Source organism: Strix uralensis, chromosome 8, assembly GCF_047716275.1.
Source record: "Strix uralensis isolate ZFMK-TIS-50842 chromosome 8, bStrUra1, whole genome shotgun sequence".
Lineage (NCBI taxonomy): Eukaryota > Metazoa > Chordata > Aves > Strigiformes > Strigidae > Strix > Strix uralensis.
Window position 1 is genome coordinate 1,335,234 of NC_133979.1, and position 24,580 is coordinate 1,359,813.

The window sequence follows — 24,580 nt, forward strand, 5'->3', positions numbered from 1 at the left end:
CCCCTCCGTCCTCCCCTCAGCCCGCAGCCCGCCCTTGGCGGCCGCAGTCTGCGCATGCGCGCCCCACTCCCCCTCAGCGCTGCACACGGCCCTCCGGTTCGCTGGGGGCGCCCTTCCTCCGCGCCCGCTTCCCGCGGCCGGCCTGAGGCGTCCGAGACGCTGCCTGAACAAAATCCCGCCCGGCGGCCGCCCCGCTCGCTGCGGCGGCAGGGCGCAGGCGCGGAGCGGACAGCCCGCCCGGCGTAGGACCCCGGTCCTCTTCCGCGGCGGCGGCGCTCGGCGCTCGGCTCGGCTCGTCGGGGCCCAAGATGTCGACCAAGAATTTCCGTGTGAGCGACGGCGACTGGATCTGCCCCGACAAGAAGTGAGCGTGGGCCGCGTGGGGGACGCCCGCCCGCCCGCCCGCTGCGGGGCCCGGGATGCGCCGGGACGGGACAGCGCCGCGGGGCAGCCCCGGCTCCGGGCGGCCCGGGGGAGCCGCGGCCGGCGGGTCTCGGGGGAGCGGCCGCCCTCCCTCCCTCCCTCCCTCCCTCCCGCCGGGCCGGGGCGAGCTTCCCCGCAGGGCTTCACAGCTCCTGGCCCTCATCGTGCAGCGGGGCCCGCAGCAGCCCACCCCAGGGTCGGGCACGGCCCGAGAAACTTCGTGTTTCAATTTGGAACGGATTTCGTTTGAAACGGAAAGGCGTTTTCTGGAAGTCGTGTGTGTGTGCGCGCGTTTTCCAGCGTTCAGTTAACTCGCGTCTTCGTTCTGTCTTTTATTTTCAGGTGTGGGAACGTTAACTTTGCTAGGAGAACCAGCTGTAACAGATGTGGAAGAGGTGAGTAATTGAAATGATTTATCTTTTTCTCCTCGTCTGTTTCTGCCTTTTTAAAAATAATATATTATTAAATCTTTTTAATTAATGACAAAGGAAGACGTTTGAGAACTGTTTGTGTTTTTTTCTTTTCCAGAAAAAACAACAGAAGCCAAAATGATGAAAGCTGGAGGGACTGAAATAGGAAAGACACTTGCTGAAAAGAGTCGTGGCCTCTTCAGTGCTAACGACTGGCAGTGTAAAACGTATGCAGAGTGTTCTCTTACAGCCACACAACACACCTACAATATGATGCTTAATTTTGTCAGTATAAATTTACTTGTACTGAAGAGTGATCAAAACTCACAGCTGTTCCACTAGTAGTGTTTTGCTGTGAGGATAGCATTCATTTTTGTTTGCCAGAGAGCAGTTACCTAATTAACATGACTGGAAAAAGATTTAAAAAATCAAGACTAGAAAGGTAAAAGTTTATATTTTCCTCTGATAAGCTGAGACACTTCTCAAGCTCTGAAGAAATGTGTAGATGGAAGTAACACCTTTGCTACAGTGTGATAGTTTATTGCTAACATTCACTATGTATTTAATGAGTAAAGTTTAGCACATAATTAAATTCTTGGGTGCTTCTCCAAGCCATCAACTGAGAATATTAAGATCTGAATTAGAAGAGGACTACTTTAATAAAATGTTTTGATTTCGGAAAGATGCTGTCAGGTTTTCTGGAGCACTTTTAAGGATTTTGGGTTTTGCTGATTGAGTAAGCTGTCTGGCCAGTGAAACCTGGCTTTTTCAGGTTTTTTTCTGTCAGAACTTCACTGTGTTCAGCGTGAGGGGTTTCCCTTTGTGCTGTTCTGCAGCCAGTGCCTGAGGGGATCCACTTAATGGCCCATTTCAGGTTTGTGGTTTGTAAGTAGGCTGTGTCTTGCGGACCTCCTCCTCCTCAGCAGCACCCTGGTGATGGTGTTAGGGAGGGATGAAGTAGGAGCGCCATTTTAGGAGCTGTGAGGTAGAAATGCAGTAACGGAAGCCTGTAGCTGTGGCTGTGCCTCTGCGGATGACAATGACTGCTCGTAAGCATTATTCCTGTGGTAGCTTCTTCGTTAACTGCTCTGAACTGTGAGTGCTGCTAGTGAAGAGTGATGAGGAATATTGACACGTTCTGTGTAGTGCTGCTTCTGGTAACTCGTCTGCCTAGAAATTTTATTTCTTCCCCTGGATTTGTCCAACATGGTGGTCTTCCTGTCACCCTCGTGCTGGTGAAATACCACAGACTCTCTTGCAGTTCTTTGTGGCTTGGTGTTGTACTAGTGACTGCGGATCGCTGCTGAAACTTGGCAAATGCATCGTTAACGATTTCTTGAAGTGTTGCCTCAACATTAAGCTTTTGATTTGAAATGTTTCTTATTTCTGTTTTTTTCTTTTGGGCTCTGAAGATGTGGTAACGTGAACTGGGCTAGAAGATCAGAATGTAATATGTGTAATACTCCAAAGTACGCTAAATTGGAGGAAAGGACAGGTAAGATGTATATGGTTTTAAAATATTCAAGTTACTGTAAGAAAAATTCTTTTTGTAAGTCACAATATAATTTAATTCAAGGGATTGTTTTCACAGCAGAACTAGCAACGTTGAATGATCTTTCATGTGTGGATAAATCTGTAGGTTCTTAGACTTGCTTACTTTTAGCAGTGTGTAAAGTACATGGTGGTTTCATGTGGAAAGTCAACAAACACTCAGCTTAAATGGCCTCTATGTTTGATTTTGATACTAAGACGTTTGGAAGGAGCAAGGCTGTGTTTTATTAGACTCCAAAAGGTCATGTGTGTGTGTAGCGTCCATCTAGAGAGGGCTGGGCAGTGCCAGCAGCAGCGTGTGAAGGCTGTTAGATCAGGCTCTTATCTCTTAATGAGGTTTGAGGTTTGGGCTCACTGTGACACATTTTAAGTTCCTCCTGCATTACCAATGAACCCACTGGTAACTAGAGCAGAGGATTTCCTTACACTGCTCCTCACTGCGGACACTGTTACCGCTGCGGAGGGGTAGGCAGAGAATTTAATGCACAGAGTGTAACACTAATGCTTACAGAAAAAGAAGCGTGGCGAGGAGCACAGAGGCTGTTATTCGAAAGGAGGAAGAATATTTTTTTTAGTATTCTTACTTGATATTGTAAAGATATGAAGTCATTTTAATTATTTCATATAATTAAATAATACTTCTATATTTTTATTTAATACTTTATTTTATATTTTTGCTATTTAAATAATCTTTGATATTTTTGCTATTTAATAATAATTCAGTATATTTGCTATTTAATTAATATTTGATTCTATATTTTTGCTATTTGATTTTTCAAGTTCTGGTGCCCTTCAGAGTAGATTTGTGGTCATGTGAAGGACCCCTAGCACATTGTGCATGCTTGCAGTAAATTACAAAGTCAGCTGAAATTAAAATGAGCCGTTGGGAGTTTTCTGCTGACGTGGTGAAGAGGAACAGGAAGATTCTCCCGGCAGGTCCCGGCCGTTGTGCAGTGGGGTGCAGCCACAGGACGCTTTGGTTCCTGCTGCTCCCCGAGGGCCTATGGGACTTTGTGTCACAGTGGGGCTGGGTGCTCGGGGAGGCAGCTGATAGCAGTTAGCCAGCGTTGCCCTCGCCCTGCGGCTCGTTGCCCGCTCTCCCGAGTTGGCTGCGGGCTGCTCTCAGGGGTGGGGTTTTGGTTTTTGAGGGCAGTAGCCTTTGTCCCAGCCCCTCGGGGACGTCGCTGTGTCAGGCGGCACAGCCCCGCCACGGCTCTGCTGGGAAGGTGCCGGCTCAGCACAGCTGTAATCCGGAAACTTTTTATATTTTTCCATTCTTTTAAATGCTCTTGCTTCTGCGTTATGTGTCTTAATCCACTTTCTCAATTAGGTTTCTGGGGAACTATATTTAATAAACGTGTGTGGGAACAATTCATTCCTCTTGAGATTATGTTACATTCTTACAGCATATATTTATAGATCCACTGAAGGCTTCCAGAACCTCTGTGAAAGTTTATTCTAAACTTTGTGCTGAATTTGGTGTGGATCAAGAGATTGTCATGTTTTACCCCTTTTTTTTAAAGGATACGGAGGAGGATTTAATGAACGGGAGAATGTTGAATATATAGAACGCGAAGAATCCGACGGGGAGTACGATGAGGTAAGAGGAGGTGCACGTGTTGCTCTGGAGAGACGCGCGTGGTGTGATTTGTGTTTAGGACACGTTTGCGTTTGGTTTCCCTACGGGGAAAAGCACCAGTCAGAAGTGCGTTGTGCTGCCTCTCCTTGTCAGACGCCCGAGTGTGAAAGTTTTGAACTGAGAGTGAATGCATCTGCTTTGTCTTTTGCGGGGTTAAAAACTAAGAATGAGTTCAAATTGAACTGGTACAAGCTGAGTTTGTTAAACTTCTCCAGGAGCTGGCTTCAGATCATGAGTGTTGTTTTCAGCCAGATGTTCAACACTGGTTTATAAATAAATATATCCCATAGCACAAATATAAACCACTCTTTTATTAAATTCAGGTTTTCTTTAATCTTGTCTGTGGATACGAACTGTATCCAAGGCAAACATCTCTTCAGAAAGTTTCTTGCTAATTGATGTTGCGTGAGACTGCTCCTTCCCTTTGAGCAATACCTTATTTGCAATTGATGTATATTTATTTTGTCATAGGAGTTTTATCAGAAAATACAGTTGGAAATGACTTTTGATTAAATTGTATGCTAATGGAATCAAATTTCTTAGTTTGGACGCAAAAAGAAAAAGTATAGAGGGAAGCCGGTTGGTCCTGTATCTATCCTGAAGGAAGTAGAAGATAAGGAATCTGAAGGGGAAGATGAGGAGGATGAGGATGAAGATCTCTCCAAATACAAATTGGATGAGGTAGTGTGTTTTGGGTTTTTCCTAGCAATTATTTTTTAATTATTACTAGAGTGCTGTTTAGTAGGTAAGGTTTGCTCTGTAGTTCTCGCTGCCCTTGGAGCCATGTAGAGGGGTAACTCAGAATAATGGTGCCTGCAGCTTCTGTGAAGTATGTGCACAAGCTCTCTAAATACCTGCATTCAAAGATGGATGATTTTTTTAAACCATAAAAAAAATGAAAAGCTTATCTGAGATCAGAATCAAAAATTTGAGATCTTTATTTGGAATCTTTATGTATGGTTACCACATAAAGAGAATATTCTTAGCGTTTTAAAACCATGTCAGATTTATTTTTTTTATAAAATGGAATAACATACCCAGAGTTTTTTTGTCTTTCCTGAAATACCTGATCATCACATATGAGATTGTCCACATCTTTGGAGAGCAGCCCTGCAGAGACACACGTATATGCTTATTTTTAACCCAGCAGTCACCAAATTCTGCGTATGAAATACGTCTGTGCAGAATTACGCTGTGGTTATAGATCCTGAGGCTGAAAATTTTTCCAGGCGCTTATTTAAAGTAACTGGTAAGAATGAACGTCTATATTTTCATTCACTTCATTAAATAAGAGAAAATGGGACTTCAGATGGGCGTTTTTGCAGGCTTTTTGACAGGTTGCTTTGAAACACAAATTTTCCGTCACTCTCTACTCTTAGAATTTTTGTATTTGATTAAATCCACTAACAACAGTATTTTCAAGGGTTGAAAAAAAGCACAAAATAAACTGTAGAATAAGTAAACAACACTAACTGAAGAAAACAGTCAAAATATTGAAGTATTTTTTGTATATTTCTTCAGGATGAGGATGAAGATGATGCTGACCTTTCAAAATATAATCTTGATGCCAGTGAAGAAGAGGACACTAATAAGAAAAAGAAATCCAATAGGCGCAGTCGTTCTAAGTCTCGATCTTCCCACTCCCGATCTTCATCGCGCTCATCCTCTCATTCAAGCTCAAGGTCTAGGTCCAGGTAAACGGGTACAGGTCAAGGGTAACGCCAGGCAAAATGTCAGTATCTAACTTCTTTATTTACTTTTTTTTCTTGATTGCCTTACAGTTTTAGTTTAATAATGTTAACAATTTTCTGTACAGAATTTACACAGGTAGATCATGTTCTGTTCTGACCTGTGGATCCTCAGTAGGAAGGCTTCATGGGTCTTGTTGCTTGTTTTAGTAAATTTAAGATGATATTTCAATTGAATCCTTCACATAAATTTAAAAATATAACTTATTTTCAATGTTATTTTTAGGCTTGTTGGCCATATGTGATTCAATAGGTGAACTTTTTTTAGCAGTGTTGAGTGGAGTTGTTGAGCAGAGAAGCAGAAGGGTGGTATTGTTCAAGTGGGAGGAGGTGGCAGAAGAGGGCAGTGATGATGCACTCCAGAGAGATTCAGTGAAAGGACAGAGTGGAAAATATCCCGGAAATAAAGCCAAGAAACTTGAACTTAGTTTGATGGCAAGTGACAAAGCTTTAAGTACAGTGGCGATGTTGTCAGAATAACACTAAAGGTTTATATTGATCGTGGGGCCACAAAAAAAGTCCACTGGGTAGATTTAAGGTCTCACACTATTATTTAAATTCGGGAATATATAAACAATTCAATAACTATTTTGTAATTGTGTGATGTAAATCACGTTGTAGCTTTTTAGCTGCCTTAACAACTGATACAGGGATGATACTGATTGGTTCAAGACCTCAAATCGGTACTAGCTCACGGGGATGTACAGAAAGTTCAGGTTTCTTCTAATCTCCCTAGCTTTGTAACTGCACCTCTCTGCTCTCGCCGCCCGGCTTCTTCAGACCCTCACACTAACCAGATACCAGCCGCTCGCTCTGCTTTGGCTTTCCCCCATTGCTGTCATGCTTTTATTCGTGCTGCCTCTTCTGTGAAAAATTCCGTTCTTCCCAAAACCCATCGCCAGCCTCCCCACTCCTTCAAATGCCGTCTCGAGACGTGTGTTTGCCGCCTGGCTCCGAGGAGGAGCGCTAAGCCAATAATAGTGGCTGAGCTGACCGGCTGTTGGCAGTTTTTTAAATGAAGTGAGGTGTGGAGGAAGATCTTTGAGGAGGTGGCTGTGTGAGGGTAGCACGCAGCCAGTACGGGCGGCGGTGGGGTGCAGTTCTGGGGTTTAGAGCTGGCAAGGTCAGAGAAGACAGAAGAACTTCATCTGCCTGTACCTTTGTTCCTTAATTCACAGATGTTAACGGTGAAGTAAAAAGCAGCTTGTCATAACTGAAACTTGCTAGGGGTCTTTCAACTTTCAGCTGAACTTTTTGCTTCTAGCTACAGATAATTAACTGGAAATACCAGTTGCCATTTGTGGATACCTCCTTGCGATTTTTAAAAAGGTTTAAATATATTTTCTAGTTAGCATGTGTTCATACCGCTTTTGTTTCGCACAGTAAAATGAAAAAGTCAATCTCCCAGTTTATCCTGTCAGCATGTATAATATATTTTTCCTGAAAAGATTATTAGAGTTTGATTGCAATGCCTTCTTTTTACAGTGGTTACTGCAAGTCCACTATCGTTTTACGTAACTTCTGTGGTTTGTGCTTTAAAGAAAACCCATCAACATGAAAAATTTGAAAATAATTTTGACTAGTTACAAGTAGTGTTAGGTATGGCCATGTATTAGCCAAGAATTAACTAAATAATTTCAAATGCAGGGGAAAATCTTTACGAAAACTTGCAACTGCTTACAGAATGCTCATGAGAACTGATTTGGGGAGAATTTGAGCTACCTACTGCTAATGCTCTTACCCACTCTGCTTTTCAAAGAAACTGATGGTTTTCAAGTTAAGGCACAAATCAAAAGTGAAGGCATTGATGTTATGAAATAATTAATAGATATGCAGTTTTTTCATTTTGCCGTATAACTGCAATCCTGTTTAATTTTTGTGCTTTGTTTTAGGAAACATAATTAAAAGCTGACCTTATAAATTATTCTAATGCACCATCTTACTGTGTTAAAGTTTCTGTTTTAAAATGCACTGTGGTGATACTGGGGGAGTAGGAGGAAATTGTCGCTTTTTTAGTGACTCTAGGCCAAATTGTATTGATGCATTGTTGTCTCTACTGCTACCAGTAGCAGTTATTCTGCTAAATACAAGTCAGACACTGGAAAAAAAATCTTCCATGTTGTTTCAGGTCCCATTCAAGAAGTTCTTCCAGTTCCAGATCAAGATCTCGTTCCAGTTCCAGAGAACACTCTAGATCTCGTGGGTCGAAATCAAGGTGAATGAGGTAGCACTCTCTCCTTGCAGAGAGAAAAAAGGGCAGAAGAACCAACCGCTTGTTGATTTCATCGTAAAATTATGCCGGTCAAAAAACATTAACTCATTTTTATCTTGGAAGTCAGAATTCCTGGGGTCTCTGCACGAGGTGGTTACCACTACAGATGTATTTCTTGAGAATGCGAGGTTTTGGTTGAAGAGTTTTAAGTCTGATCTAAGCTAGAGGAGTGGACGCCACAGATCTTCACTGGGAAGGAAGAAGAATTTGAATGCATGTTTACTTGCTTCTGTAATTTTTGCTGGTTTTACTGTTTCCACTTTGGCTACTTGATGTGGAAGAACACTAGCAAACACGCTATACTTCTGGGTTTATGTTTAGTGGTAACTTACTGAACGTATCTAACTTCCACTAGATAGCGCTGCCATGATCTTTATAAATGTGGGGGGAATGTATAAAAACATGGATAGTCAATCGCGCGAGAAGCTGGCAGGAGTTGGAGCTAGCTGGTGTTTCCTGCACAGCGGTTACCGGCCTGTGCAGGGAAGGGTCACAAAAGCATCTGAGTCCCTTGAGGTGTCCCTGCACGGGCGTCCTGGGGGCAGGACTGGCCTTTGGCACTGGAGTGAAGAACTGTCCCATCTCCATGCATGCGGAGAATCTTAAAACTCTTAAATAAGGAAGTTTGAGTTGGGAAGACCGGTGCCAAATGGTGCTGCCGCCCTTGGGGGGCAGGAACGTGGCTATGGATGATCCCGTGAGGGGCAGCGCCAGGTGGAATCCATGATTTTAGGAGGAGATGAAGGGTGCCCGTGTCCCCACCGCGGGCTTACTTGCTCGTGCCACATGGCATCCTCCACGCGCCCTCGGCTTGTGTGAAACAGGACTGCTTTGTTATTTCCAGTGGAAACCCTGAAAATCCTCTGCCAACAGCATACACGATGTTGTTGGGTTTTTTAAAATGTTTTATCCAGCTTACTGAAAAAAAAATAAAAATCCTCTTAGGTGTTTTTATATAATTTTGGAATTGCAGTTTAGGACTTTCTAGCTCATACTTTTTCAATAAGTGTTTTTTTTCTTGGTTTGGTTGGTTTTTTTTTTTTTTAGATTACCAAAGTGATTTTTGAGTGCTTATAAGTGAAGCTGGTTCATTTTTCTTTAAATGCCAAAATGACTGTATTCTAAGACATTTTTTAAAAGATTTTGGTTGTGTAAGACCTTCGTCTTACTCTCTATGCAACTTTATTTTGAGATCTGTAAACGTACCTTCTGAGGGCTTTTACTATTCTAGTAAGATGACCGTTACAAATCTGCAGTGTGAACTATCCGTTAATATGGAGTGGCACAGTGTTAAATCAACATTACATCTGTGGTTTTCGAGCCATTTTGCTCTGGATTTAACTCCTGAGGAAGGTCCTTACATAGGCTACTTCCTGTCCCACTCTTCCACCGCTTCTTTGTCAAAACGTGTCACTCTGGTGAATGCTGGAAAGAGGTTTCCAAACCGTTGCTGGTCTGTATATCAAGAAACACTAGGAAAATTTATTAAGGAAACTACCATGGCAGTAAAGTCTTTATTGGCAGATAACTAAGGAGTAAGTATTAAAGCATCCGCACGTTTATTTGCCAAACCACTGATGTAACTAGAGTAGCAAGCGTTCATGAAAACTGTCTCTTTTTGTTCTTTCTTTGTTCTTTCTATATTATACCAGAATTAAATCTGATTTATTTCTTAATCAATAAAGATCCAGCTCCAGGTCCTACAGGGGGTCTTCCACCCCAAGGAAAAGATCTTACTCAAGCTCTCGTTCATCATCTTCCCCCGAGAGAAGCAAGAAGCGAAGTCGTTCTAGATCTTCTTCATCTGGTGATCGCAAAAAAAGACGATCGAGATCACGGTCACCCGAAAGGTTTGGGTTTATGTAGAATAAGAATGGGTGTATTTAAATGTGTGATTTTTTTTTTTATTATTATTTTCTGAAGGACTGAGATTTACTGGGAAAGAATTGAATCCAATCAGTTATTCTGATATTAAAAGTAGTTTTCTCATTTCCCCTACTCTTACTTCTTATTAAAACCTCTGTAATTGTTTTTTTCTCCCCCTCCAATGAAACTTCCTCCTGCTAGGAGCATGTTCCATAGAAAGACCTGGGTCACCATTCTTTCTGTGTGTGAAAGTGTTAATGTGTACAGTATTGATTTATTTTCATAAGTAAATACTGCATTTAGAAATGGTATTCTCCTTTCAGTATTAAACTTACATTTTTAGTATTAAATTCACATTCATGAGCTTAAAGTGGTTTAAAGTTATTTCTATATTCTTAAAAGGCCCCTATCATATACTTGGCTTCCAGCTATTATAGGATACAGACTACTCAGAGTGGATGCTAAAATTAATTTCAACTTATTTCTTTGCATGCTTTCTCCATTTATATCTTACAGACGCCGCAGATCATCATCTGGATCTTCCCATTCTGGTTCCCGTACAAGTTCTAAAAAGAAATAATGTATTAAAGCTCACATTTAGAAAAAAAAAAAAATTCCAGTCAGTGCATGAGACATTTTTAAGAAGTTGGTGTCTTACTTGGTCAGAAGTGCTAAATCTGCTAGTAGAGGTGCATGTCTGTCCTTGCTTTCTGGAAAACTGCAGCTTTGTTCATTCATGAAACAAAAAGTGAGGTAGCATTTTAAGCCATAAACTCCTCGGAGGTGGTGTGAGGCTTTATTATTTGGGTAAGGAGAGGGTCTCAGTCGCTTGGTCCCTGGCGCTCTCGTAGGTATGAGCAGGCCCAGGCTGGCTCCGCTCTCCTACAGCTCTGCTCTGCCTCTGGCACTTGCCAACCTGAGGACTAGAGGAAGAACCCCAGTCCTGAGCTTGCTTGGCGTAGCTCCTGTGGGACCACAGAGGATTAGCGTAGCCCTAGGGCTGGTGCTCCCCATGGGATGACAGTAGTGAGTACTTGGGTCTAATTATTTTTTATTTTTCCGTGTTGAAGTAGCAGTACAGATGGGTGCCCCTCTCGTTAGCTGTGAAGCACCCAGCCTGTGGTACGAGGGTGCAGAGCGAGTTAGGCTCCGTTCCCCAGAGTGAGGACGTTTGGGACCTTGGGCGCTGCCTCTCCACCGCTCGAGTCTCGGCGCCGCTGCCCGGCGCTCGAAGTGACTCGCTGCGGTCAGCAACGTGCCCGTTCCGCAGCAGGGACGGGCTGGGGGATTCCTACCTGCATGGACCCTGGACCCTGCGATCCTCTCTTAGAGAAGGATCATTTAGGATCTGCTCTTGAGATGGAGGAATATGGAACTAGCTTCTCGGAATCGAGTGAAGCTTCTGCAGGCCGTCTAAATTCATTTGGGGCTGACTAAAATTTTCAAGGTATCTGAATTTTATTTATATTTAAAAGTGAGAATTAATAAACTGTGTAGAAAGTCCTGACATCTTAAATGTGTTCTTCATCAATCATTCTTTTTCCCTTAAACATAATTTATGGCTTAAAATGCTTTATTGAATCTATTTTACTAGCAATATCACATTAAAACTTGGTCTCTCTTGAGCTCCGTTTGGTTAAGAAAGGTTTTAAGTATCTTCAGTGCCATCACAAGGTAAGTATGTTAAGGAAAATTCTTCTTTTGAAGAAAGCAAACAGCAATATATCTGCATTTATTTTGGTAGTAAAACTTCCAAACCCATATTTGACTGCTGCTTTTTTTAAATGGACTGCACAAAAACAAACGGAGCAAAATTTAAAAACTACATTCTGCTTTCTTTTTTTTTTTTTTTAAGACACTTCTTTTGGACTGGTATATAAGCAAAATGTTTTTGGTGTAGAAATATTTTGATAATCTTTTTGCAGAAAAAAATGCTCTGCAGTTTCTTCTTTTAATGCTTTCTTTTCTATCTAATTTCAATGCTAAATGTGTGTAGATTGCACAAGAGCAGGTTAGTCTTGTAACTGTGCCTCTGACTTCAAAGTCCAACTACTAAATTGTAAAAATCAGATCAAATAGATGCTATGTTGTTAGCCTTTGGTTTTTTTCTTGTGCTTTGTATTAAAATTGTTGCTGTACTTAACAGATGAAAATTTTTAAATTTAGCAAATGATAGGCTACAAAGGAAAGTTCTGGTTTCATTTGGCTTAGATAAAATGTAAGGCAAAATGATTCTGTAGACAAGTGTAAATAAAACCTGTGAGTTAACTGTGCAGTGAGTTCTTTCTCTTGGAAACAAGCAAATCTCTCTTTTTAACCTCCCACAACAGATCCTGGCAGTGGTGGTCTCTGTTGCTGCCGTGCAAGGGCCGTGTGTGCCCTTCCCTGGCCATATGTATGATAAATTTTCAGGTGGTTTCAGTTCTTTTAAGTACTGAAAATATGTTTGCATTTAAACAACAGCATGTTTAAAATAAGCTTTTACAAAACTTCAGGGTATTTCCTCCGTACGTGTTCCATAGTTTCTTTTCAGAAAGTTTTTAGAGGAAGCAGCATGTTTAAATTATTTTGAAGTCTGCATTTTAAAACACAAAGGCAAAGCGACTGTGGTGGTCTTTGCATGCCTGTTGTAAATGATGCAAAATTCCTCTTTTTTACTGGACTGGCAAATAAATTAGAATTAGATGTGGTCCACCTCTGATAAGACACAAAGCCAGGTTTAAGCTGTGAGAAAGCTTTCAGGTTTACTGTTAATAGGCTGCTTGTGTGGGTGGGTAGAATTATCTCCAGTGACCTAGCAGTAAATTTTCATGTTCCACTAGAAAATATTTCCCTTGCCCTCAATTTAGACATTGGGGTCAGATAAATTGCTGGCTGTAGAAATAAGTGGGTATTTCTGTGCAGCTTTATCAAAGATCAGTGAAATGTGTCATGGCAGAGGAAGCGTTGGTTAGGTTAAGTTTAGGGCTAATGTGCTTTTCTAAGAAAAATACGTTCGTGAGTAGTAGTGGTGGGTTTGCGTAAGCATTCTTCTGTGGTAATTGGAAGCTACAAAGTGATTTTTTTAAAAGCAGAGTAGCTGCTCATTTTATATAAATTTGGCAAGTGAGGAAAACCCACTGCTGAAAAATCCAGTTTCTTTTTTCTTCAGATGGATAAGTCAAATAGTAATAAAACACATTAAAATGTACGTGTTGTTACATCTTAAAAACAAGATTGCTTCATTTCCACACCAGGTAACAGGGTGTTTGGTTTGGGTTGTTTTTTCTTTTAAGTATGAAAGTATATATACTTGTGCATACTTTCCCAGAATTTGGAGAAGGGAGCAACAGGAGGCAGCGATACTCCTTTAATGGTTCTACTACAACAACAACTTTGAGCCAAGTCCTGCACAATTCAGTAATTTTATCTATCCTCCCATTATCAGAATGGGTAGTATTTTTATTGGGGGGAAAAAAAATACGAAAAAAAAGTCTATGGAGTGCTTCATACTTAGTTTGGCAAATGGAACTAATAAGTGGTGCTTTCTCGGGGCTGGTTTTGGAGCCCATCCAGCACTAACACCCAGCGAAGCTGCGGTAAAACTGCGGGGAGGGCAGGACCCGATAGTGGCACAAAAGCTTTCCAGAGGGCGGAGGGGGCCACGGGGATGTGCTGAACTCACGGGAGCTCCCAACCAACAAGTCCCTGTCAGAGTTAAAAAGGGGAGAGCAGGGAGGAGGGGAAAGGATATTTTCCCCTCAGGCTTTTCCAGACTTTCTACTTTAAGCTGCGTACATCTGAGTTTAGTGTGAATATTGTTCCCAGCACTGGACTTACTCTGCAAATGACATCCTGCTATCTGCCAGATTAAAAAAGTCAAGAGTTCCTTCATTTAAGGACAGATTGCTGTAAATGTTCTAGAAAGTAGAGAATTAACAAGCCACAGCTCAATAATTTATACAGCAAACTGTAACTTCTAATGTGGTTCTTATTTATGAGAAATGCAGCTCTACCCGTTTTGTGATTTAGTCTGTGCACATTCAGTTGTACAAAGTAAAACCAGAGCAGGGCAGTATTTTAAACTAGACTTTGTTAATGGCAGTTTTAACCTGTACAACTACAATTAAAATGGTTAACTGACAGGAAAAAAATAGTTAAATCCCTAGAGACAGTTTATATAGAGGAAGATTAGAAATTCCTGCTCCTAGGCAAAGGAATTACTGTAACATGAAAGCAGGATTTGTGACAAGGGTTGGTGTCGGTTCTCTGACTAGTTGTTACCTCTGCCGGGAGCAAAACCAGGTCCCACCAAACTCCAGAGACCCTGGGAACGCAGAAATGGCACAAAGCCGAAGGTGCTTCAGCGCAGGGGGTGTTCTGGCTGCTCGGGTACTCTGTCACCTGCTCCTTGGGGGTGTTTGTTTATTTAGTTGTGGTTAATCAAGCCAGTTACGGCCTGAGAAAGGACTTGGTGGAGCCTGAACGGTGCTAAAACAGTGCTGAGAGTTAAGGAAAAGAAAGCGAAGAGAGGGCAGCCGCAGCCACCTCGGCACACAAGGAGCTGCCCGGAGCGGCGGACAGGGACAGGGACAGCGACATGTCGGGGGTTGGCGAGAGGCAGCTCCCGGGCAGCGGGACCGGCGGCCCCGCCGCCTCCCCTCGGCCCCTTCCCGCCGCCTCGCCCGCCCCGGTGCCGCCCGAGGGCAGCAGAGCCCACGGACCGGCTCGAAGCCGCGATCGCTCCGGGGCCGCCAGGGAACCCCCGTCCCGGCGGGGCCGCCTGAGGGGACCGTCCCCCTCCGGGCGCCCAGACCTGCCCTGGGGCGCGGGGGGGGCCGGGGCCGGGCCGGGCCGCCTCCCCCTTCCCCTCGGGGCGGGAAGGACCGTCCCCCGCGGTCCCTCCGCCCGCCCCCCGCCTTACACCGGCTGCCGCCCGCCGAGCGGCCGCGCCCCCGCGCTCCCCGCCGCCATGGCCCGGCCCCCCGCCGCCCCTCCGCCGCCCTGGTCGGCCGCGATGAGCCGGCGGCCGCAGTGCCAGCACGGCCCCAACGGCACCGAGCCTGGCGCCATGGGGCAGCGGGGCAACGGCACGGGGCGGGCGGCGGAGGGCTGCGGCGCCGTGTCAGTGGCGTTCCCGCTCACCATGATGATCACCGGCATCGTGGGCAATGCCCTGGCCATGCTGCTGGTCTCCCGCAGCTACCGGGCCAAGGAGAGCCGGCGGAAGCGATCCTTCCTGCTGTGCATCGGCTCCCTGGCGCTCACCGACCTGCTGGGGCAGCTGCTGACCAGCCCCATCGTCATCTCCGTGTACCTGTCCAACCGTGCCTGGGACGCCGTCGACCCCTCGGGCCACCTCTGCGCCTTCTTTGGCTTCAGCATGACGGTCTTCGGCCTCTGCCCGCTCTTCATCGCCAGCGCCATGGCCGTGGAGAGGACGCTGGCCATCCGCGCGCCCCACTGGTATGCCAGCCACATGAAGACGCGGGTGACGAGGATGGTGCTGCTGGGCGTCTGGCTGGCCGTGGCCGCCTTCGCCCTCCTGCCCATCGCCGGCCTGGGCCAGTACACGCTGCAGTGGCCCGGCACCTGGTGCTTCATCAGCACCAGCGACAGCCGCCTCATCGGGAGCCTCTTCTTCGCCTCCACCTTCGCCATCCTGGGGCTCCTCTCCCTCGTGGTGACGGTGGCCTGCAACCTGGCCACCATCGAGGCCTTGGTGTCTCGCTGTCGGACCAAAGCGGCTGCCTCACGCTCCAGCAAGCAGTGGGGGAGGATCACCACGGAGACACTGATCCAGCTCTTGGGGATCATGTGTGTCCTCTCGGCCTGCTGGTCACCGCTGCTGGTAGGTCACCTGGCTGCCCGCCGTGGCTTAGCCCTTAGGAGGGCAGCGTGGCCCCGAGAGCCACTGGGCTGGGCCGTTCAAGTTCCTCAGGGACAGGGTGGCCGTGGGTGCACCCTGAGGGAAGGAAGAGGGGACGGGGACAGAGCCTGGGGGATGTCGGGTTGGTAGGAGAGAAGCTGGGAAAGGTCCAAGAAGACAGACTTTTGGAAAAATAGGACAAACCGGGGTCAAAAGGAGGGACCTCGAGGAAAACTTGTACAGAGGAGAAAGGCAGGAGCTGAGGTGGCCGTGGGTCTGGGAACGGGACGCTGAACTTGGCAGTGCTGGGGGCACAGAGCCGCAGGCACCGAGCAGGGTGGGAGGGGAGGGGGGTGGCTGGTGCTGGCCGCGGGCTCTGTGGCCACACAGGCTCCTACCCGGCTCCTTCCACCTGCCCCGCAGCACCGTCGGGGTCCGAGGGTGACCGGGCAGGGGGAACCTGTCCCTTCGTTTAGGGGAACCTGTGGGGAAGCCTATCGAGACCTTACCCTGATGGAGCCCTGTGCTCATGGGAATCAGCCGTTTATGGGGTTTTATTTGCTCCCACCTTGTAACAAAACTCACTTCAGTGCTTTATGAGGAAAGGTATGACTTGTGACTTCGCGAGTGCCTTCTGGTTTTCAGCAGCTTGCTCACTGTATCTTATTTACGGCAGCTTTCTGGGGGTTTTGTTTCTGTTTTTTTAAAAGATCCTTGCATTTCTTCCCACTGTTTTGTTATTCCTCACTTATGACCTTCCTTTCTTGTCCAACGGGTAAACCCCTCCTCATGATCTAGGAGTGGTGGAGGCTGAATCCACGTCTGCCCTCAGGGACACCCAGGAGCCTTGTACCCCATCTAAAAAGCCAGCTTATTCTGCTGTCAGAGGATAGTATGATTCTTGGAAAGTTTGTACTTGGGATCCATAAGCAGGAAAGGGCTGAAGCTACCTATAGTAATTTTGAAGTTATGTGCAAGGTATTTGATGGCTGGAGAAGGATTTTTCTTCCTTGTGCACAGAGAGCTTGAGCTCTTAAACGGAGCTGTGACAAGAGGAGTGGCTGACAGAGCTAATGGCCGATGGGGATAAGGTAAAAATAGAAAACAATTTAATTTAGAGATGTTATCCTTGTAAATTAATTCAAATTCCATCAGATCCCCAAAATAACCCCACCCCAAAAGAAGTCAGAGGCTGTAAGTTAACTTTCTAGAGATCATTAACAGCTTGTGACGAAAGTAAACTATGAAACCACACTGCAAGTTTAGTGGGTACCTGAAACCAAAGAAGAATGTTCTGCTCCTCAAACCCCAAGAAATGTCAGATTTGATAAGTTAAACCGGGCGGCTGCCCTGTCACCGTCTCTGTGTCTCCGTGCAGTTCCAGACACCTTGCCTGGCCCTTAACATCGCTGTGGCACGTCCTGCTGTCCTGCTGACGTGTGCAGTTACGTCCCGCGGGGAGACGCTGGGATTTCTTTATTTTACAGGAGTTAACTGTTGCATGCTTGTCCGTAATTAAAGAGATGAAAAAACTAGGAGGCATTTATTAAATGAAGGCAGTGTGTTTGCCTTCCTCCGTGCTTTTGTGGGCTTTGTTGGGCTGCAGGTTCTGCCCTCCGCAGCTGAGGAAGGTTTAACCAGCTCCCTCGACCAGCCCTGGGGGGCCGTGGAGGGTTTAACCAGCCTTGCAGCATCGAGAGAAAATCCCTGAGATGAGGGATGCTTTTTCTCTTCCTTCAGAACCCGAGCGCTCAGAAAAATCAGTGAGGGTGCAGGGATTGCTCTTGGTGGTTTGCTTCCCGCGGCATTTTTGGAGATTTAACGGTCAGAAGTGGAATGGGCAGAGCTGCCCCCGCTCCGCTGGAGGGATCCGTGGGAAGTGTTAACGGGGTGAGTTGGTGGAAGCATTTTTATACGCGCACTTCAACTTTTTCTGTACAACCACAAAGTAGGAATTAGGGGTAGGAGGCCAGATTTTTGGAAGAGTGACCACAGAGTAAGGCAAATGCCTTTTCAGTGACAGCCAGATTGGAGAGCTCATTTAACCTGTAAAGACATCTCACAAATCACACCTTTGTAAGTTTGAAAACCAGAGCAGTGGAGGTTTGATGTTGTTATAAAAACTGCGTACAGTGATGACAGTAAAGTTTTATCTACTCTAACTGAATAAATACAATTATCAACTCTATTGCTATATGCATTTTGAGCCAAATTTTTAATGGGCTTAAATTGTGTAGTTCCATTGACTTTATTCCACCTGCTGTTGTTCCTCTACCTTTTGCAGTCTTTCTTTTAATTCATTTAGAAGACCAGTACAGGCCACGGTAAACATCCTCTAAGGATATCAAACGTGTAAAATTTCCAGTAGAGCGATTGTTGGCCCAACAAATATTCCAGTAAAGGAATATTATGCAATAAGACCAAAAATAAGCAGCAGTTGTCTGCTTGGGAAATGTATTTTATTAGCCTGATATTTTTGTAGCTCCATGGTTTCACTAACAAAAGAACAAGACAACAAAGTCGGCGAAACAAGGGTCATTGCAGAGCTCCCAGAGGAAGAGCTCGGCCAGCTGCTCTGGGACAAGGGGATCTGGGTACGGGGAACGGCTGGAACATGGGCACGGAGCGTTTACACGGCTGGGCTGCTCCCCGCAGCGGGGTGAGGCCGCCGTCCCCGGTGGGAGGGGATGGGCACCACAGGCAGGAGCTGTGGGCAGGCCAGGCCGAGCTGAGACAGTGACCCTGACCCTGACCCTGACCACGACAGTAGCCGAAGGTGGCAGAGGAAGCGGTGGGGTTGTGGATGTGTGTGTCTGGCGCAGAAGCGGCTGTTTGATGTGGTCTGGATCTGTATCTATCTAGTTTTTAAAAAGTCCTACCAAGGGTTGCTTATTTTTCATCTTTATTTAAATTAAACGTAGTAGATGGAATCCTCAACTGCTTCTATTTCAAGAAATAAAACCAATTGTGCTTTGCACTGCGAGCTGTCCTGCTTTCCGGACTCATCCAAGTCTTTCCAAGGTCAACATGTGGTTATTGATCTGTCAGCCAGAATATCCCTTTGATTGGAAACATCCTCCCCGTCGCCTCTGCTCCTGCTCACTCTTGCTCAGACTTCATGGGGCCAGCAGCAGCCCCGCTGTGACCCTCTTGGCTGACGCTGCGCCTGAAGACAGCTGTCGGGGTGTGGGGAGAACCTTGGCTGGGATCCCGCGGCCTGTGCGCCCGCTGCTGCGGGTTGTCTGGGCTCTGTCGAAAGGCTGCAGTCGAGGAGCTGGACAGGGGTGTGAAGGGCTGAGCGCCAGGCTAGTCCCTCGGGCTCTTTGCTGTGTTTTCAGGGCTGGCTGCCTGTTTCTTCACCCCCGGCCTTTGCAAAGACTGTGATTTCGGTGTGCAGCTGAGCCGTCACCCATCACGCGTAGGATCCATCTCCTGGACAGACCCAGGAGACACCTCGAGCCGTGCGGCCCCGCGTCAGCTCCGCCTTCCTCCCAGCTCTGGAGCCCCCGAGCGCTGGCCATGGGCTGCTGTCCCGGCGGCGTTCGGCAGCAGGCCGCGTGGCAAGCGCCTGCTCGGAAGGTGTTTGGATCCCTGTGGCCATGAGCTCCTGGAAGAGACGTTGCAGTGCGAGATGGAATGTGGCTTTTCTGTAGAGAAGCACACGAAAAGCCTCTGAAGTGATGTGTTTTTAAGCAGCTGTAGTTGGTAGGGAAAGCTCAGGGGGAAACTTTAGGCAGCAGATACTGACTCAACCATGGAAAATTATATCAGACATCTTTCAAAATGGGATTCATATTCCCCATGGTTATGCATTAGGATATGAGAGCATGGCAGCACCAGCTCTGGTGAACGCTCACACCGGCTTTAAATAAAAAAATACCCAAAAAAAAGCCTTCCCAGGGTTTTTACCCAAATAAGCAGCAGCCTGGAGACAAAGCCAGTGCTGCTGTGGCTGGAGCACGTGGAGGAATGAAGCACGTGCAGAACACGGCACATCCCAGGCCGGGCTCCTCCTCGGTTGCTGGTTTTGTGTGCGGGCTGTGGCAGCCCCAGCAGTGACTCACCTTCTAGTCTGTACCAGGAGAATGAGGGTGGCCTCGTGTTTTGAGGCTCATGGCACTGATTGCTGTAAAGCAAGTTTATGTCTTAATTCGGAAAATGAGGATGTACGAAGTATTGTTATTTTAGTTGATTGAATCGTTGCAGTGCCATCTTCAGTTTATCATTCTTTCAGCGATCATAAGCTTTGTAGCAACCCTGTGGAAACATGGATCCTCCCTGCTGCCTCTATATATCTCCACTAACACTTTGCACTACAAGTGATAAAATTACCTTAAAGTACACATTTTGGGGTGAAAGTATTAATCAAAGCTGCTGCTTCTTTGGTTTTTCTGAATAATGAGTAGCTATTGCTGACCAGTGCTTATGCTCTGACGTGTGCCACCCACAGCAGGACCCCACCAGCCCTGTGCTGCCTAACGAGTGGTGTAAATCAAGATCCCACCACGCCTGACACCATTTAATCCCCCCAAAACCAACCCACACCCAGCTTTCGGCTCCCAGCCCAGAGCTTGCTGGTCCGTGCTGTGAGGTACAGGAGACATCACGTTCGGAAACTTGTGTGAAATGTTTTACGGTGTAAATAGTGTCTCTCGGTCGTGCCAGTTCGGATGCTGTGGGAAACATGTCTAAGTATATCACTGTTCGCTGGGGGGAAAGGGAGGAAATACAGGTCAGGTTAACACAAAATGCAGTCTGTGGCTTTTGACAAAAAGATTTTTTTTTCTGTTGGCTTAAAATGTTTTCTTGACTCCGAGCCCAAAACACCTTTATTAGCCCTTTTCTTTTAATTTGGCTTGGTTCATAAGCAGAATAATTTACCTTAAAATCAGATTCTAAAATTTAGAAGTTACAGAGTAAAACAGCTTTAAAAATAAGAAGATATTTTTGTATTTGAAGTTCTTTTTTCTGACATTTACTGTTCATAACATAATTCTGAAGAGCTCTACTCATCATGAGTTACTCAGGTGTTCCTTGTAATTGTGATAATATGATACTGATAAAATGAGTCTCTTTAAGTCAATTTTGCAAGGTCCATAACTTCCCTTTCTAGCCAAGGCCATCCTGCACCTCTAGGATTTAGTGCCCAGCTTTCTGCAGAGAAGCAGCGTGTGCTGCCTTGGTTTAGCATGAGATCTAGAAATAAACCTGATTGACAGCCAAAAGGTCCCATGTTTATCACTCACTTTACATACACACACAAACTGAGCTGCTCCTCCAGCGCGTGTTTGCTCGGATCACAGTTTGACTTGGACGAGGGAGGAAAAAAAATCCTTGTCAGGTGTTTGGGGATATTTGCAGACAGTGGTGGACAGATAACAGCAGCTTAACATAGATCACTTTCTCCTCCCAACTTTCCTTAGATTACGATGTTGAAGATGATCTTCAGCCACACATCGTTTGAGCACTGCAGGGGATTCTCCGGCGAAGCCCAAAGCTCAGAACTGCACAAGGAATGCAATTTCTTCTTGACAGCAGTGCGCTTGGCCTCGCTAAACCAGATCCTGGATCCCTGGGTCTACCTGCTGCTCAGAAAGATCCTGCTCCAGAAGTTCTGTCAAGCAGCCAACGCCGTCTCCAAGTGCTCTAACAACGAGTGGAAAGAGAGATCCATCACCTTGTCGGAGGAAATCCGACGGACGGCGGCATGAAGGAACATCCATCCCTTTGCATGGAAACTACTTTTGCCAGCGAGTAGCTTTAAATCTTACTGTGAATTGGGGTATCTGTATCATGTTAGCACCTGCATAAATAGCCGGAAATGGTATTACTGAGTGGACTTACAGTGCCAAATAATTACGCAGCCAATGTGCCAAAAAGTCTCAAATACAGGAGAAGGATTTGGTTTTGCTTCCACATTTTGTTGTTATTGCCGTTCCTAAGTGAGCTGCAGAGCGTCATGGTTTGTGTGCCTGAAGTAGAGTTTGGAGGGAATTTTCTTGCGTTAAGCTAGAAAAAATGGTTTTCCTGTCAGGAAACACTTGGAACAGATTCAACAGATTAAATTACTGAAGAGACCCACTCTGATATATATGTTAATACTAAGATTATCTACTTTATAGAGTCCTTCTCCCTCCTTTTTTCTGGAGGGACAAGGGGAGAAAGGGGCAAAACCCCAAGAATTAAAGGAAGACAAAATTAGGAGGCTTCATTCGGATTTCAGTGGCTTAAAACGGAAAAGGTCGTGTGGTACCACTGATGGTACATCTTTCTCTTCCGAGAACTGCCGGTAGCACAAGTCTCATGACACAGGGATTTGTCCTGATAAAAGCTCATTCTGCGTCGATGCTAAAGTGAGCTCGTCTGCTGTGGGGTAAATACACAAGTGAGAAATCTGTGATTTTTTTTTTAAGTAGCAGCCTATGAAATACCCAGGCATAACCAGAATTGCTGTTGCAAAGCAGACTATAAAACTGCTTCAAGCAGATGGAGAGAGTGATAAACAGGTGGTAAGAGACAGTAAATGTTCTTCCTGTAGATTAATGGCAGAGGTTTACAAAGCCAAAAGTACTGTTTTCATATGAGTTGTTTTATTTGGAAGTGCCCGTGTCCAGGAATAAAAAGAGCATCCAATGATTTTTAAGTAATGGGGATGTCACTCAAAACTTCTTCATTACTAAAATCTCCTACAAAGTGGCCAAAATAGTACCCCAAAAGAGTTTATTTTTTCTTTTCTCCAAAAAGACAAATTTGAGAGATATGGCAGCTTTGGGAATTTTTAAAATAAAGCAGACTGGAAGAGGTGGGTAGAAGTGTGTGCGTTAGTCAGACTTTTCCCCCAAGTAACTTTCAGGTTTTAGCAGAAAACTGAGTTCTAACACGTTTGTGTCACATCTGAAGTTTATTTTTAAAAGGGCTACATTTTTCCCTTGTTTTCTTCACCCTTTTGTAGATGATAGCCTCTAATGGCTCCCATTTCATGGCCTCTTGGGTGAAATCAGATGCAAATACAGTAAAGTACAATATATCATATAGTTATACGCTGTATAACTTGTGCCTTAAAGGCAAATGTAATCCTGCATCTGCTGGGAATTTCTTACACAGAACCTTTATTTTCACTTCTCTTCCTTTGTTTATAGAAGTAACTACTCAAAAGAGAGACTGGCTACTGACTTTTCTTGTTCTGCTACTGCGTTGTCTAGTTCCTTATCTTCCTATCAGCCAAGCAAAAATGATTAATCTGGCAGCAGAAGCCACTGTCTACATAAATCTAATTTTATCTGGGTGGTGTTCGAGTGCAGCCTAAAAGCTACCGTCTGGCTTTAATCCAAGAGCCAGCCTAAACCCACAGAGGCCCATCCCGTGAGGAGCCACCTTTCTCTGATCAGTACCCCTCATCTTCAATTCCTCTTTCAGTTACGAGTCGACTCCATCCTTCCGGCCAGCGAGAGCCAGTGTTGAGCCTAATGCCTGCCCGTGCCTGCACGTCGAGGGTGCTGCCTGCCCCGCTTCATGTACCGACCAGCGCTTTGGGGAACGCGCTGAAATGGGAATTTTACTCATTCTCTTTGAAAAAGTGCCTTGCAGGAATCATACTTTTTTTTTTTTTTAATTTATTTTGGCATGTAAAAAGCCCGTTCTTCTGTCCAGAGGACTCGTATTGTTCAGTTTATCTACATCAGCTTTTTAAAACAAATAAACCCAGTCGCTTGTAAAATATGTCAGGGTGACCTTAACAATTAGTCCGAGTCGTTCTTTGTCAAGACAATTTCCGTGCAGCAGCAACGGAGCACAGGGCTGCTCCGGGCCGCCCCCCCCCGGGCGGGACAGCAAGGGAGAAGCTCCGAGAGGAAGAGGGAATGGATCCCCCCTCGTATCAGCAATTCCGCAGCGAGGAATTCCGCAGCAAGGTCCGCGGGAAGGGACCCTCATGCGCTTCCAGGGGAACCGGACACGCTTCGGCATCGGGGGTGGTTCCGCTTGAGTTCACTGAAAATAATTCTGCTGCGCCGTGCCTTTTTTTTAGTGAAACAGGACACTTATGTTTGGAAAAAGGCCGTTGTGTCCGTCTTCGGGTGCGGTAATACGAAGCTACTTTAAATATCAGAAAATGGGAAGGAATGCCTGCTTTTCATTTGTTTACAGAAAAGGAGTTTAAGCACTATTTGCCGGCCACGGCGGCTGAAACAGGGCCTGGCTGGAGGAACGCACTTTCAAAAATGAATTCAAAGAGCTTAAGTGTAAATGAAAGCTTTTATTTCCCATTTACCCGTTTGAGTGGGAAGGTGTATTTCTGTTGTGTGTCTTTAAAGATGCCTTTTGTGTGATGTATTTAAATTCCACTACAGCAGTATTTCTAATACTGGTTTTAACATGTACTTCTGTCAGAGATGTTACGGGAACTGTAGTGTATGGAAAAACAATTCTGAGCTCGTTGTTTGCCTTAAAAACTTGCTTGTTTGTGTACCAAATCAACATGTGTTGTATCAGTCGGAATAAAAGTTCGGCAGAATAACCGGTCTCTGTTTCCTTGATTACTCTTGCCAGGGCACAATGTCCCGACAGTTTCGAGCAGCCTGGCCAGAGCCGCGGGTCCCTGCGGGCGAGCGGAGCCGTGGGGTGCTTGCCCACCTTCCTCCCTGCTCCCCCAGAGCTGCACCCAAAAGCACGAGGCGACGGAGGAGGGTCGTTCCTAACAGATAAATTATTATTTAGCGCCAAGCTCACACCTTGGAGGGCTGCAGCCCAGCCTGTGGGCCGGAGGTGGCCACCCACAGCCCCTCTCGCCGAGGCTGCTCCCATTTTTTTTTACATTATTTACAA

General features: G+C 45.6%; 2 protein-coding genes across 5 annotated transcripts; both read left to right on the forward strand.

Moving 5' to 3' along the window:
• The first annotated feature begins 230 nt into the window (after window positions 1-230).
• On the forward strand, window positions 231-12,182 carry ZRANB2 (zinc finger RANBP2-type containing 2). Its single transcript, XM_074875763.1, has 10 exons — window positions 231-364; window positions 766-818; window positions 952-1,060; window positions 2,246-2,328; window positions 3,908-3,984; window positions 4,567-4,704; window positions 5,545-5,717; window positions 7,900-7,986; window positions 9,729-9,893; window positions 10,426-12,182. The coding sequence occupies exons 1-10, from the start codon at window positions 309-311 to the stop codon at window positions 10,487-10,489; spliced, it is 1,005 nt and encodes a 334-aa protein (XP_074731864.1). The 5' UTR covers window positions 231-308; the 3' UTR covers window positions 10,490-12,182.
• A 2,710-nt stretch (window positions 12,183-14,892) lies between these two features.
• Window positions 14,893-24,274, forward strand: PTGER3 (prostaglandin E receptor 3). Of its 4 annotated transcripts, none has more exons than XR_012629932.1 (3): window positions 14,893-15,739; window positions 21,181-22,130; window positions 23,174-24,274. XR_012629932.1 is itself a non-coding variant. In XM_074877151.1 (3 exons), the coding sequence occupies exons 1-2, from the start codon at window positions 14,906-14,908 to the stop codon at window positions 21,466-21,468; spliced, it is 1,122 nt and encodes a 373-aa protein (XP_074733252.1). In that variant the 5' UTR covers window positions 14,893-14,905; the 3' UTR covers window positions 21,469-21,507; window positions 23,174-24,274. The 4 variants fall into 4 exon arrangements, 2 of the variants coding, with proteins under 2 accessions (XP_074733252.1, XP_074733251.1); XR_012629933.1 differs by having other exon boundaries at window positions 21,181-22,110; XM_074877151.1 differs by having other exon boundaries at window positions 21,181-21,507.
• Window positions 24,275-24,580: the final 306 nt, after the last annotated feature.

What these genes read in the sequence shown, in the direction of transcription:
- PTGER3 (XM_074877150.1), top strand. Translation starts at nt 14,906, where the DNA reads ATGAGCCGGCGGCCGCAGTGCCAGCACGGCCCCAACGGCACCGAGCCT. An exon ending in CCTGCTGGTCACCGCTGCTG is followed by an intron (nt 15,740 to 21,180) that starts GTAGGTCACCTG and finishes AACTTTCCTTAG; the next exon opens with ATTACGATGTTGAAGATGAT.
- ZRANB2 (XM_074875763.1), top strand. Translation starts at nt 309, where the DNA reads ATGTCGACCAAGAATTTCCGTGTGAGCGACGGCGACTGGATCTGCCCC. An exon ending in CCAAATACAAATTGGATGAG is followed by an intron (nt 4,705 to 5,544) that starts GTAGTGTGTTTT and finishes ATATTTCTTCAG; the next exon opens with GATGAGGATGAAGATGATGC. An exon ending in AGCTCAAGGTCTAGGTCCAG is followed by an intron (nt 5,718 to 7,899) that starts GTAAACGGGTAC and finishes ATGTTGTTTCAG; the next exon opens with GTCCCATTCAAGAAGTTCTT.